This window comes from Penicillium macrosclerotiorum, assembly GCF_028827735.1.
Source record: "Penicillium macrosclerotiorum strain IBT 26536 chromosome Unknown utg000002l_segment0_segment0, whole genome shotgun sequence".
Classification (NCBI taxonomy): Eukaryota; Fungi; Ascomycota; class Eurotiomycetes; order Eurotiales; family Aspergillaceae; genus Penicillium; species Penicillium macrosclerotiorum.
In genome coordinates, this window is record NW_026643082.1 from 4,484,341 (window position 1) to 4,498,103 (window position 13,763).

The 13,763-nt window shown below is 49.3% G+C and overlaps 5 protein-coding genes across 5 annotated transcripts; 3 read left to right on the plus strand and 2 right to left on the minus strand.

The window, feature by feature from the left end:
* Window positions 1–50: 50 nt before the first annotated feature.
* On the plus strand, window positions 51–1,831 carry N7462_002758 (serine--tRNA ligase SES1; the record flags this gene model as incomplete). The annotated part of the gene is made up of 7 exons (XM_057074484.1): window positions 51–183; window positions 236–306; window positions 372–533; window positions 595–1,019; window positions 1,079–1,169; window positions 1,231–1,599; window positions 1,658–1,831. 7 exons carry the CDS (start codon window positions 51–53, stop codon window positions 1,829–1,831), a joined length of 1,425 nt encoding a protein of 474 aa, XP_056938125.1.
* Window positions 1,832–2,694: 863 nt separating this feature from the next.
* Window positions 2,695–4,527, plus strand: N7462_002759 (D-3-phosphoglycerate dehydrogenase; the record flags this gene model as incomplete). The annotated part of the gene is made up of 7 exons (XM_057074485.1): window positions 2,695–2,990; window positions 3,057–3,364; window positions 3,437–4,026; window positions 4,109–4,151; window positions 4,229–4,287; window positions 4,349–4,430; window positions 4,499–4,527. 7 exons carry the CDS (start codon window positions 2,695–2,697, stop codon window positions 4,525–4,527), a joined length of 1,407 nt encoding a protein of 468 aa, XP_056938126.1.
* Window positions 4,528–5,003: 476 nt separating this feature from the next.
* N7462_002760 (Serine/threonine-protein kinase bur1) lies at window positions 5,004–6,979 on the minus strand (the record flags this gene model as incomplete). Its single annotated transcript, XM_057074486.1, has 7 exons — window positions 5,004–5,706; window positions 5,764–5,958; window positions 6,012–6,225; window positions 6,286–6,313; window positions 6,374–6,528; window positions 6,729–6,814; window positions 6,870–6,979. The coding sequence occupies 7 exons, from the start codon at window positions 6,977–6,979 to the stop codon at window positions 5,004–5,006; spliced, it is 1,491 nt and encodes a 496-aa protein (XP_056938127.1).
* Window positions 6,980–7,649: 670 nt separating this feature from the next.
* N7462_002761 (uncharacterized protein) lies at window positions 7,650–7,871 on the plus strand (the record flags this gene model as incomplete). The annotated part of the gene is made up of 2 exons (XM_057074487.1): window positions 7,650–7,745; window positions 7,806–7,871. The coding sequence occupies 2 exons, from the start codon at window positions 7,650–7,652 to the stop codon at window positions 7,869–7,871; spliced, it is 162 nt and encodes a 53-aa protein (XP_056938128.1).
* Window positions 7,872–8,148: 277 nt separating this feature from the next.
* On the minus strand, window positions 8,149–13,289 carry N7462_002762 (uncharacterized protein; the record flags this gene model as incomplete). Its single annotated transcript, XM_057074488.1, has 19 exons — window positions 8,149–8,435; window positions 8,491–8,639; window positions 8,700–8,850; window positions 8,910–8,955; window positions 9,016–9,139; window positions 9,196–9,428; window positions 9,498–9,632; window positions 9,696–9,778; window positions 9,830–10,162; window positions 10,217–10,370; window positions 10,427–10,739; window positions 10,800–10,907; window positions 10,988–11,133; window positions 11,185–11,534; window positions 11,795–11,861; window positions 11,919–12,053; window positions 12,111–12,452; window positions 12,506–13,036; window positions 13,101–13,289. 19 exons carry the CDS (start codon window positions 13,287–13,289, stop codon window positions 8,149–8,151), a joined length of 3,876 nt encoding a protein of 1,291 aa, XP_056938129.1.
* Window positions 13,290–13,763: the final 474 nt, after the last annotated feature.

Here is a 13,763-nt window from a genome sequence, read left to right on the forward strand (position 1 = left end):
TGACTCACTCCCTGCAACTTGTCACCTTCCATTTCTCCCGTCTGTTCACCATGCTCGACCTCAATGATTTTATCGCTGAGCGTGGCGGCGATCCCAAGAAGATCAAGGAGAGTCAGCGCCGTCGATTCGCCCCCGAAGAGGCCGTGGATGAAGTGATTGCGCTGTACGAGGAAGCTCGGAAAGGTATGATAGATTCCCATTCAAGCCAGGCTATCATTTTTTTGACTCGATTAAGCACGGTATGAGGTGACTCAGATCGGCTCGCAGCTCAATGCGCTTATGAAGGAGATTGGAAAGAAGAAGAAGGTACCTTGTTTCAACTTGAACGCCTTGGCTGGAGGAAAAAGTTACTGATAGGCGAGCATGAATAGAACAAGGAGGATGCCAGCGATCTGATTAGCCAGAAGGCCGACATGGATAAGCGCAAGAAGGACGCCGAGGATGCTGCTGCGCTGAAGGAGTTGGAGCGCGACCGCAAGATTCGTATGATTGGCAACTACGTCCATGAATCAGTCCCCGTGAGCGACAATGAGGTATGAATCACTTTGACAAGCCTTGGGGAATATGGAAAACTTAATAAGAGAACGATGATAGGACAACAACCAAATTATCCGAACCTGGAACGTTGAAGACGCCGAAGCGAAACGGCCCTCCGAACCCCTCTCCCACCACGAAGTTCTCACTCGTCTAGACGGCTATGACCCCGAGCGCGGAGTTAAGATCGTTGGCCATCGCGGATACTGCTTGACGGGCTATGGTCTTTTCCTCAACCTGGCCCTTATTAATTACGGCCTTGAGTTCCTCTTCAACAAGGGGTACAAGCCCAACCAGCCCCCGCAATTCATGTTGAAGGATCTCATGGCGAAGACTGCCCAACTTGAGCAGTTCGACGAGGAGTTGTACAAAGTTACGGAAAGCGAGGATAAGTCTACTGACAAGTATCTGATCGCTACCTCAGAACAGCCTCTGTCTGCCTTGCATGACGGCGAGTGGCTGCAGGAGAAGGACCTCCCCATCAAGTAAGAAGCCTACCAGGCGCGCATACTCTGGAATGCAACACGCTAACTCTGTGAAACAGATACGCCGGTTACAGCACATGCTACCGGAAAGAGGCTGGTGCCCACGGCAAGGATGCCTGGGGCATTTTCCGTGTCCACCAGTTTGAGAAGGTAAGTCCAGTCGTTGTCTCCGGGTGAATTCTTTTTGTGCAGTGCCTCATGTCCACTTTAGATCGAGCAGTTCGTCCTGACCAAGCCCGAGGACTCTTGGCAAGCCTTTGAGGACATGATGGCCACCTCCGAGGAGTTCTACAAGTCCCTCGGCCTCCCGTATCAGGTTGTGGCGATTGTTTCCGGAGCATTGAACAACGCTGCCTCCAAGAAGTACGACTTGGAGGCTTGGTTCCCCTTTCAGAAGGAGTTCAAGGAACTTGTCTCATGCTCCAACTGCCTTGACTACCAGTCTCGCGCCCTGGAGATTCGCTTTGGAACTCGCAAGGCGACCGATTTGAAGAAGACTTATGTGCACGCGCTGAACGCTACTTTGTGTGCCACCGAGCGCACCCTTTGCTGTGTTCTGGAGAACTACCAGCGCGAAGACGTTAGTGATCCCAATGATGCGATCCTTCCCGTGACCGACGTATTAACCTGTTTTATAGGGCATTGAGGTCCCGGAGCCGTTGCGCAAGTATATCCCCGGCGCTCCCGAGTTCCTCCCATATGTCAAAGAGCTCCCCAAGGACTCCACCTCGCAGAAGGCCAAGGCCAAGGCCAACAAGCCTGCCGGTGGTGCCGAGGAGGCCACCAAGAAGATGCAGGGTCTCCAGGTCTAGATGTGCGATATCCTGAAGGAAAACGTGAAAAAGAAACTCACATAAAACATTGCTCGAGCCATTCAATACCACTGATCAGAAGCACGCATCATAATACAGTGCGCTGGTTGAGATCCTGTTGCGACGCTTTTTCTTCTGTAACACCTGTAGAAGCGGGCGATCTGTCCGCTCTGGCATCTCCGTCGAACAGTCCCCGATGGCTGAAAGGTGACACGGCGTATGTTTATATGCAATGCATTCCGTTAAGTGCAGTATGCATGCATATTATCGTACTCGGAGTGCATCCCAGCCACCAACACCACGTCCTCTGTCGTAAATTGTGTATACCCAGACCCAACTAAACCGCCGTCGATCTCCTGCGATCCGCCCCACTTGTCCGCGCCCGCTGTTGATTGGCGTATTTAATCTTTAGTCTTGAACTCCGTACTTTCTTTTGCTCCAGTCGCGGCAAAAGAAAAAAAAGAATAGCAAAACGGAGCCGGAAAAGAAAACTCCGCCCCGCGCTGCCCCTCCATCACGACATCCTGCCAGTTGACCCGACCGAGCCACGGTTGAGGACCACCGGAGCACACCAGAACATGACAAAATACAAAATTGCAACACTGATGCGCACGCTTGATCATTAAGCAGAATAGTACTCCAAATAGACAGATTTATAGATCACAGTGCCGGTTATTAAGCAAATGACAGGCCTCGAAAAAAAAGGCTGCTTGCATGCGGGCCGATTCCGGCGACTCTCGGTGAAGCTTATCTAATGGGACGGTGACTGGCCGTATGATTCATAGTTCTTGAGATTCTTTCTTTCCCTTCCTCAGCCTTCATCCCCCTCCTCTTATTCACTCTCTCACTCTATTTCTCACACAATGGCCACCGCAAGAGATATTCGTCCCCGGACGGACGACCTGGCTGCTCAGGCTCAGTACCTGTCTACCTCTCCCAATGCTTCCTTCCACTCCCCGTCTAGCCACGGCTCGGCGCTGACTCGGACGGTCCCTCTGGTCAATGCGAAGCACCTGAAGCCGTTCGCTACTGAGGATATTAAGGTTTTGTTGCTGGAGAATGTCAACCAGACTGGCCGGGATATCCTCCAGCAGCAGGGCTACCAAGTCGAATTCCTTAAGTCCTCTCTCCCAGAGGACCAGCTCATTGAGAAGATTCGGTACGTTTGTCCTCGGCTTACAAGATATACTATTCAAATGCTCTGACTTACAATTGGGAAAAATAGGGACGTCCACGTCATTGGTATCCGTTCGAAAACCAAGCTTACCGCGCGCGTCCTGAAAGAGGCGAAGAACCTGATCGTCATCGGATGTTTCTGTATCGGAACCAACCAGGTTGACCTTCAATATGCTGCCGAGCACGGTATTGCTGTCTTCAACTCTCCCTTCAGCAACTCCCGCAGTGTTGCAGAGCTGGTCATCGGTGAGATCATTGCCCTTGCGCGACAGCTGGGTGATCGCTCAAATGAGATGCACAACGGTACCTGGAACAAAGTGAGCAACAAGTGCTGGGAGATTCGTGGAAAGACACTGGGTAGGCCGACCTTTTGGATTTTGTTTAAAGCGCCTTGGGATCTTTTCATCTCGGACTAATATCCCTTTATAGGTATCATTGGATACGGTCACATTGGCGCCCAATTGTCAGTACTGGCCGAGTCCATGGGCATGTCGGTTATCTTCTATGATGTCGTGAACCTGATGGCCCTGGGCACTGCGCGTCAAGTTGAAACCCTGGAGGCCCTCTTGGGTGAGGCTGATTTCGTCACTTGTCATGTGCCCGAACTCCCCGAGACCAAGGGCATGATCGGTCAGGCGCAGTTCGAGCAGATGAAGCAGGGCAGCTACTTGATCAATGCCAGCCGTGGTACCGTTGTCGATATCCCCGCCCTCATCCTTGCTATGCGCAGCGGTAAGATTGCTGGTGCTGCTCTGGATGTATACCCGAACGAACCCGCTGGAAACGGCGACTACTTCAACAATGACCTGAACACCTGGGGCGCTGACCTGCGCGCCCTCAAGAACTTGATCTTGACCCCTCACATCGGTGGTAGCACTGAGGAGGCCCAGAGTGCCATCGGCGTTGAGGTTGCTCAGGCCTTGACCCGCTATGTTAACGAGGGTTCTACCCTGGGCGCTGTCAACCTGCCCGAAGTCACCCTCCGTTCTCTCACCATGGACGAGCCAAACCACGCTCGCGTAAGTGCATCTTTCTCAATCCAATATTGGATGAGCTCCATATTCTTTAGAGAATGAGGCTAATATATAATTTACTCTATAGGTCATCTATATTCACCAGAATATTCCTGGTGTGCTGCGAAAAGGTACGAGCTCTTCCCATATCTGTCATCTATGTTTCCAGGTAGAAGCATCCTGAGCTGACTTTGTTGCGTCTGTACAGTCAACGAAGTCATTGGTGACCACAACGTCGACAAACAAATGACCGACAGCCGAGGCGATGTAAGCTTTCCCTCAAAACTTCATCGTTGCGTTCCTGGAAGAAGCTGCTAACCATTTTCAGGTCGCTTACCTGATGGCCGATATCAGCAACGTCGACAACGCGACTATCAAGGACCTATACTCAAGACTCGAGAGCCTTTCTTGTAAGACTTACCTCTAATTTGCTTTCTCCCCGCATTCATACCTGTCTTGGTTCTGACCATTGCTGCAGCCCGAATCATGACCCGCATTCTATACTAGAGCAACTTGGAAAGCTCTTTTGTAATCAACTTTACATTGATTGAACCTTTATTAAACATCACGGTTCAAAATTTCACGAATCCACGGGCTCTTTTCAACGAGGTCCCACCAAAAGATTGTTCCCCCTCTTTTTTGCAAATATTTCTGGCCCTGGGAACAGGGATGGCTACACTCATCTCATGAAAATGTGATATACAGGGATTCGGCACTTGAAAATAGTATCTATTGAAGGCTAGAAAAAAAGTTATGACATGAACGGTTCCATTTCGGTCTTTAACATATTTCGATAAAGCACATCTGCCAGCAGGAGACTAGTCATGTAAAAGATTCGTCACTTTGGAGCCGACCCCGTAGAGAAAAATGTACAGCCTTTCGCGTCATTGCCTGAGCATCATATTTTTAGCTTTGAGATGTACTATGGCGGAAAAAACTGCTTCCTAGCAATTATAATAACCAGATCTGTGTGACTATAGGTATCAGCCTCTGCTAGAGTCTCTGAAGCTAGGGCTGCGGCTTCGGAATCGTTGCTGCTGATGCTGGGGCGGTTCGCGGCGATAGTCACGCCGATTGGGCCCGCGCCAGTCTTGATTAGATTGTGCGTGGTAGTCACCCTGCTCGCGCCCTCGATCATGCGAATTGCCGTAGCCTGGGACGTAAGAGTCATGATTGCCTTGAGGAAAACGTTGCCCAGGGCGATTCTGATTGAACCGGTCCCGTCGCGGATCGTCTCGTCCGTCGCCTCGGCCGGCTTGCGAGCCGTCCCATTGAGGATGAGTGCTTCCCACAGGAGGCCGCGGAGGGAGCCCGTTGTCTCTTTGCCCAGGAGGGAACGGCCCGCGTCGGTGGTTGCCGGGTCCGCCTGATACGTTGGGGCGACCGCCACGGGCGCCGGCTGGGATCCGACTATTTCGGGAGTCTGGCCGAGGTCCGGACCAACCTCCATTAGATGCGGGATTCGCTGACCCCATCGCTGGAGCTGGGGGCATGGGTACTTGTTGGTTTCGAAACTTCTTTCGATCGAGTTCGTGTGAATCTTGGAAATGAGGGATCTCGCCAGGCTTTGCTGGCAGTGGCGGTGTGGTGAAGTATGGATGTTTCAAAGCATCTATAGCGTTGATACGCTTTCGCCAGTCGAGTTTGAGGAGCTCGGTCAATAGTGAGACAGCAGCAGGATTTTGTCTATTAGATTATCAGTTCAGGCTTAATTTTTTTTTTAGAAAAAAGGTTTAGTCTTACTCTTTGAAGACTTCAGAGAGGTTTCCGCGTTTGTAACCAAAGCTCTTCACTCCATCACACCCTGGTAGATTACTCCATCCAGGCATGTTCTCCTCGGTTGGTGTCCCAACCAAGCTAAAGATCAATTGAGCTTGGTTGAGATCACTGCTGCCGGAAAGAATGGGCTTTCCTTTGAACATTTCGCCAAAGACGCATCTAATAGTAGTCAGAAACGTAGCAGAAACGGCAGAAAAGAGCAGGAGGCTTACCCAACTCCCCACATGTCAATGGCGGATGTGTACCGCCGGAGCTGGAGAAGTAATTCAGGTGGTCTGTACCACCGTGTGACAACCAAGGCTGTATACTCTCTTTTGGCCTCTCCTCCGCCCTTTCCTGGTTGTGGAGGGGCTTCGTCAAAAGGTCTTGCCAGACCAAAGTCGGCAATTTGTAAAATTCCCCCATTGCTAATGAGAAGATTGGCAGCTAAACTCAAATTCTGTTAGCCAAGTGCCCTGGCCAACAAATTTCCATTATCAAATATACCTTTCATATCACGGTGAAGGATGCAGCTCTGTGGTGCAAATTAGAATATGTTTATAAGACCTAGAGGAGGAAGGGAGTCGATTCATACTGCATGCAAATATCGAAGCCCTTCTAGGAGCTGCATCAAATAGCACTTGATCTGTGGTTCTGTAAACTGGACTGCTGGATTCTCCAGGAGTCCAGATAGGTCATGCTCCATGTATGGGAAAACCATATGCATGCTGGCCTTTTTTCGGCCCTCTCCTGGTATTTGTCAATAAGATATTTCAATCGTTGGCTGAGAGTGGATTCTTGCCTTTGCTCCTCTCAACAGCCATCTCCTTCAGTTGCAAAATGTTAGGATGGGATAATGCCTTCAAGAGCTTGATCTCTCGGATCGCCGTGATTGGGAACTTGAGAGAAGTGGATCAGCAGAGATAAAGGAGATAAGGAAGAGATCGAACCTACTCCTTCCTTCTCATGGTGCATGAGGATCTTCTTGAGGGCCACGACGGTGTTATCCTTCTTGGATCTTGCTTTGTAGACCTCGCTACCAATTCATGAGTAACTGCTTGTCGATAAAAAATGGTTCAACCCAGACGTACCCAAAGGTTCCCTCGCCGAGTTTGCCGATAAATTCGAAGTCACGGATATTAGAGCAGCCGGGAAACCTGGATTGGCCATTGTCATCCCTCTCTAGAGAAACAATAGCCATTTCTTCCACGGCCAGCTTCTGTTGTGAATATTTAGGAGTAGGGTCTCGGTATAAGGTGGAGCTGCCACTGGAGGGGTGTTCAGGTTATCAACAGAGCTATCAATGGGAGTTCATAGGTGTTGAATTGTGCGATATTGGCGACAATATCAGGTCTGGAATGGAAAAGGATTTTCCAGGGAATGTCGAGTTAAAGATGTTGCACCGCAGATCGGAATCATAGCATGAGGTAATAGTTGGTCAAATAAAAGGTGGCAGTAGTCCACAACACTTCACATTGCCGGAGATACTATTGAAGGCTGGCCATTTAAAGTCGTCCGGGGTTTGACAAGGGCCTAACTAAAGGCACAGGCAGCCAAAGACAATGGTTAGATTTCCTTTTCAAGAAACACGATGGGCAAACACTTCATCTGCACGTATTCAAGAGGTTTTCAAGGCGGCAACAGGTGAGAAGGTGCAAAGCAGCCAGTCGAGAAGTGCCGAATGAAGGTAGATGGAAAAGGCGCGTGCCGTCACCGGTCACGTGCTGATCCGGACAACTTCGCTGGTCGCCGACAACCCGCTTCCAGCAACCTGCCTTTTGTGAACCAGCACCGCCGTGCACAACAGACAGTGAGATTCCCTCGGTTGATAGACTTGGTTGTTCCGCTTCGCTGACTTGACTCCTTTAGCCATGGCAGGCAACTCCCACCACCCCATTCACATCCACCCGGTGCGACCGCTCTACCGCTTCACTGCTACCGCATTGGGCGCCAGCATGTGGTTCTTCGTACGTCTTCCCTCCGGTTCTAAGGCCCAGGATTATACTAATTAATGCCCTTTCTTTTAGCTCATGTACCGAGCCAAGAAGGATGGTCCTGCTCTGTTGGGCTGGAAGCACCCGTGGGATCACTGAAGGAGTCTGTGTGCCCCGAAACCTACCCAATTCGCTACAGACCAGATGCCTTAGGAGGCTCATTCGTCAAGATACTTCTTTCCATGCCATTTGAATCCCCTTTTTGTTATTACCTAGAGAGTTCACGTCCTCGCTGGGCGCTTTGGTTGGAATCAACGAAATGTATTATACCATTTCCATCAGAGAAAATGCGACTGTGAAAGCCAAAATGAGAAAATCTATAAATTGTCTTGAAATCTATCTAGAAGGCCCCTTTGAGGCTCATGTGCCAATGTGCCTAACGGCCCATCTCTTCCAGGAGGACTTTATACTGGCGGCGTTGCTTTTGGTAGTTCGGTTGCAGACGAGTGCGGGCTTGTCCAATGATGCGCGCAAGGCGAGGGAAAAAAACTGACTCGGCAATCCAAGCCAGTACAAAGATCCCAAATGCCAGAGCCACCATCCAGATTCGGAAGCCGTCGGACATAGAGGTCAGCTCCATCACGTTGGTTATCCAATCAGATGGGCGGAAAAGCATGTAGCCTGCAATTGCGAGATCAATGATGATGGTACACAAGAATGGAACTATGGTACAGCGCCTGTCAGTATGAGATCTTTCGCAAGTAGATTAGTCGCTCACCATTCAATGTCATAGGCTGTCGGAAAGGTGGTCCAACACTCAGAACAATGCTAGTTAGAATATACTGGAAACAGGAGAATAGGAATAAGGCAGTATTCTCCGAATTGACGATGTTGCTTTTTTCGCGGTTGAGCTGAGGAGGAATGAACCTGAAAGTAGAGTCAGCGATTTTCACCGCACCAGCATCTGTAGGAGAAAGGCTGGCATACCAAGGCTGTAGCTGCACCATTTCAAAGATCCCAAGCTGGGCCAAAACAACTAGTGAAATTTGGCCTAGCAAAGGCGTCAGAACTTTTCGCGACACGAGGTCTGCAGTAGGGCGCTTTCGAGAAAGCGTGGGATATGGGCCAGTCCAACCCACTGGGACTCAATTAGCTATGCTTGAATGATATGAAAAAAGGAATGAAGGGATTTCTTACTAAATATGGCAATTGGCATGATAAGTGCCAAATCAATGAACAAGAACTACACGCCCCGAGTCAGCGCTACTCTACACATGCCTTGGGAGTGGCATTGTGTACGAACCTGAAAATCGCCGAGGTTTGACCCTGACGTATAGAGAAGGCTAACCGAGGAGAACTGGATAGCGGAGTATAGACTCATGAACTTGAAGCAACAGAAGCTTGTCACCAAAGCAGCCCGACCCTCTCTGTTGACTTATAAGCGCCATCGTCTACAAAGCAATGAGCAGCATTTTATACTGACCTGATTAACTTCGGTACGCAAGAAATCTCGAATAGTCTGCTGGTAAACGGCGCCGCAACAGAAGCTTCGGCATCTGACAGCGAGATGCCAACATCTGCAGCCTTCAGCGCACCACAATCGTTTGCACCGTCTCCGCAGAAGCCACAGCAGTAATCGATTGACTGAAGCTTCTCGACAAGTTCATGTTTCTCATCGGGCGACATTCGGGCAAAGACCTTTCCGCTTACGAGAACCTTTATCGCCAATAAAGTGTTAGGAAACTCCGAAGATGCAAGTCAGGTGGAAATAAAATGGCTGCTCACCTTTTTGAGCACATCTTCATTTCCAAAATCAACCATCCATCTGAACACATCTCCTGTGACGGCGATGCAGTAATTACGATCCTGTAGAGAATTTCCGGGTACAGATGGATCTGTTTCCGGAGTGATGTCCACAGGCTTAAACAGAAAGAAGTTAGCGGTATGGTTCGATCAGCGGTATTAACCACCTGTTTTGCTTACCAAAAGAGTCCTTGGATCCAGTTTCATATCAGGATTATCTACACTCTCCCATAATAGGGAAGTTTTAGTGACGAGCCCAGGTTCTTAACAAATCATTAGCCCAATACGTTTAGCTTCTCATGGGGGTACATTACCTTCCATAAAGTGCGGGATGAACACCTGTTCCTTCAGACCAATCATCTCGCACTCGCGCGCAACACTGATAGCAGTCAAAATGTTGTCTCCAGTGCACATGACATTGCGGATTCCAGCCTGATTGAGTTCCGAAATCACAGAAGATGTGCTGGGCTTCAATTTGTTCTCAAAAATGATGAAGCCCACAAACTCAAGGTTGCTTTCAGCTTCCGCTCGGCTCAACTTTTGGACTTTCATCCAGCTCAATTTGCGTTCGTACTTGGTCGCACAGGCAATGACGCGGTATCCCTTGTGGGTGTAGTAGTTCAGGTATTCGTCATAATCGGACGGAACTATCATTGAAATTAATGGCGCAGCACAAAGGAGGGGGAGTAGCGGAGACTGACGAGTTTCAGGTGCACAGATCTCCTTGATGCTCTCAGGAGCACCTTTCACAAAAAAGCTCACTCCATTGTCACCAAACTGCCTAACAACCACACTCGCACGGCGAAGCTGCGAGACGAATTCGAAGTTCCGCAGGACTCCAAGCTCGACAGGAATCTACGAGACGGCCGAGTGTGAGCGGTGCAATGAAATATCTCTGGAGGCAAACTTACATTTGGCCCATTCGATTGTCTCTCTCCGAAATGTGTAATAGGTGGCTTTGCAACAGATGGTATGATCGTGTCAAACTGAGGGCTAATTTGCTCAGATGGATGGCCTCCACCCTCCTCGTAGGACCAGCCTGTGAACTGAAACATCTTCACATCAAGTGGATCACCAAGCAGTTCGTCGTCCACAACTCTAAGAGAGTGACATGTCGCCATGGTATAGACAATCTTTCGCTGCTTCTCCAGGTCAAACGGCATAGAGGCTGTCGGTGGGGCGAGGAGAACTCCAGCAGATGTTTCTGACAACAACTCCGAGAATCTAGGGCCAATTTAGTTCTAGCCGATCAGAGCGGCCAGATGGGTAGAAACTGCCACTAACCTTTGGCTATTACCAACCGTCCGCACCCCAAGCACATCTAAGCCATCTTCTGTCAGGGTTCCGGTTTTATCGAAACAGACAACGTCTAATTTGCCGCCAACATTGACTCTATTGGTTTGAAGAAAAGAAAGATTAGAAATCAGCCTGCCCATGTACAGGAAAGTTTAACAAAGTTGCAAGCTACTCACTTCTGGGGGCTAATGCAAAAAATCTGTTGTTTCTTCAGACGCGATAGAGCGAAATTCGTGCCAATAGTAAGTGTCGCAGGGAGAGCTGGTGGCACGACAATCGTGATCAGATCTAGAGCGCGAACGATAATAAGATGCCAGGCAAGCTGCTACTAGTCAGTAATCAGCAGGCAGGTTTCATGAATGATTAGACTCACCCCCAGTCGGACAAAGTTGATAAATGAAGCAATGAAACCAAGAAGGGCAACCATTGCCATTACGGCGATATAGCGGAATGAGTCCCGGTAGAACTTGAATCCAGAAGGTTTAGGAAATAGCATTGATCGAACCAACGCTCCTTTTGTAGTCAAAAATCCCGTTCTGGCAACAATCGCCAAAGCAACAGCTTCGTCGTCGTCTACGTGTTGAGGACGACGAGCACGAATGACTTTAGTTCCACTGAATAGAAAATGCTTGGCCACATTTGGATGTATAGATGGGGCACTCAGATCGAGATACTTCAGAGCCTCGTCGGTCATGGGAATTTTGGAGACGGGAACAGATTCGCCTGCTTAATGTTAGTTTTGTCAACAAAGTGGCTCGCATCGGAGATTCAGACCAGTAAGCATGCTCTCATTTACAATACAGTCACCTGATAGTAGAATACAATCACAGGGGACCTGATTTAGTGATGGATCAGAGAACTCGAAAACATCTCCCGGAACTAAATCCTGGGAAGAAACAGATCGCCCTGTATCGGAAGAAGGAAGATATCAGACAAGTTTGCGACATATCAAGCAAACATAAGTAGAATGGAGATGCACTTACAGAATCCATTCCTCAAAACACGCACGTCGCACTCGAAAAGTGAAATCTCTCGAAGTCGATGCATCGTCTATTGAGGGATCAGTTTTGAAGGCTTAGGTAAATCTCCTATGGAGAAATGACATACCGATCTCGTTTCCAGTACGGTGGTTGCGATACTAAACACTGAAATAAGGAAAATGCAGATTGCGTAGTAATAGTACTCATCCATGGACCAGAGTATCAGGCTTGCCACCTGAAACATGTAGAAGGGATGAAAGGCCTGGGGGTTGTGTCAACAAGCATAATATTAGATTGGAAATCTTCGAAGGGCGCAAACCTCGTCGACCAGGAGCTGGGGGACAGTCTTCTGCTGAATATCAATGTTATTCTGCCCAAAAATCTGCTCCCGGCTATCACGCTCATCAGCGTCTAGGCCAGTTCGCATGACCTTCACATTGGTCCAGGAAGGATCTTTCCAGCCGCTGATCAAGTCGAATTTATCTTCGACCGGATGATAACAGAAGCGCAGATACCGATAGTCAAGGAAACGTAAAGATGCAATGTTGGGATCGCGGTCTTCATCGTAGGCATGACCCTGGGGGTCAACAAATACCGTGGATAGCGGCCGGTCATAGGGTTGGCTGCTAACATCGTGGACAGTAAATTGGTTCCATTGATCCTGTTGAGCGTTAGTAAGAAACTTTTCAACAACAACAGGAATTCTCAACTCACCTCGATCGCGATCCAGTGGCACTTCCCTAATGGAGCTGGTTTGCCTATCAACCTGACTCGCCATCGGGGAAGCCAACGAAGTAAAAGATAGGCGAACCCCCCAGTTAGGACGCACAGCGCTATATAGAGAGCCAACCCGCCCGTGCTGGTTGAGAATCCGGCGAAGACAGCTGTCAAATCTTCTGATGCAATATAAATCTTCTGATTGAGTCTACTCCCAGTTCTTCGATCTCGACCATAGGAGCTTGCAGAGAGATACCGCGAGAGAAGAGGGTGTTCAATCGAATCTCGGGACAGTCTCTTCGAGACAAAAGAGCCCCGGTGAGACTCAAGATCCGCTTCGTGGATCTCATCAACCGATAATTCTTCACCATCACTACCCATATCGACTGCGTCTTCATTGGACCATTCGGCAAAGTCTTCCTCGTCTTGGAAATATGTGAAGCTGACGGTTGATCCCGCTCGATCACGGCGATGGGAAAAAGACACGGCGCTGGACGGGATGCTTTCGGAAATAGGGCCATCAAAAACCTGCGTCCCGGGTGTCAGTATTAGACAGCCTTCCGGTCCTAGGGAGGAGACGTGGCGGACGTACCTCGTTTCGTGCCATCTCCACATCCGACACCACGCTCACACTGATAGGAAGGTCAGCGATCATACTTTGGCAATACTCTGTAGAAGGGCTCTCCAACCTGCTCCTCAAAGAGTCGCGCCGACGTCCCGATCGAGACATGGAAAGATCCATGGGGGCTGTCCCCGGCGGGGACTGAGGTCGACTATCCATGATGGAAAGATCCTCTGGATTGCGTCCTTCGCGTACGCTGCGACGAAAGGAACGTTTGTGTGGGCACCGATTCACTGAATGTGATTGATGCCAGAATATTAGTCACTATGGATGCATCACTGTGCCACGGAAAAGTTTGAGTCCATGGGCGACCAGAGGAATTACCGCGGGGAAGCTCATCAGAAGCGCTCCGAGGGGGCGATCGCCCCAAGCTTCATGACATTTATCTCCACGTGATAGATAAGGGTCTTCGGTTAGTGGCCTCAGGCCCAAACATCAGTATCGCATTATGCATTTCCCATCTATGGCGGCAGACTCTACAAAACTGAAGCGAAACCTGGATTGAGCAGCATCGGTGGTTTTTTACTCGTCCGATCATGAGATCTTGCTATTTTTTATCAAAAACAGCACTCGATCGGTATAGGTTGCAGGTCAGCAATACTACATAACTCCTAAACTCATGCCCCATCTATT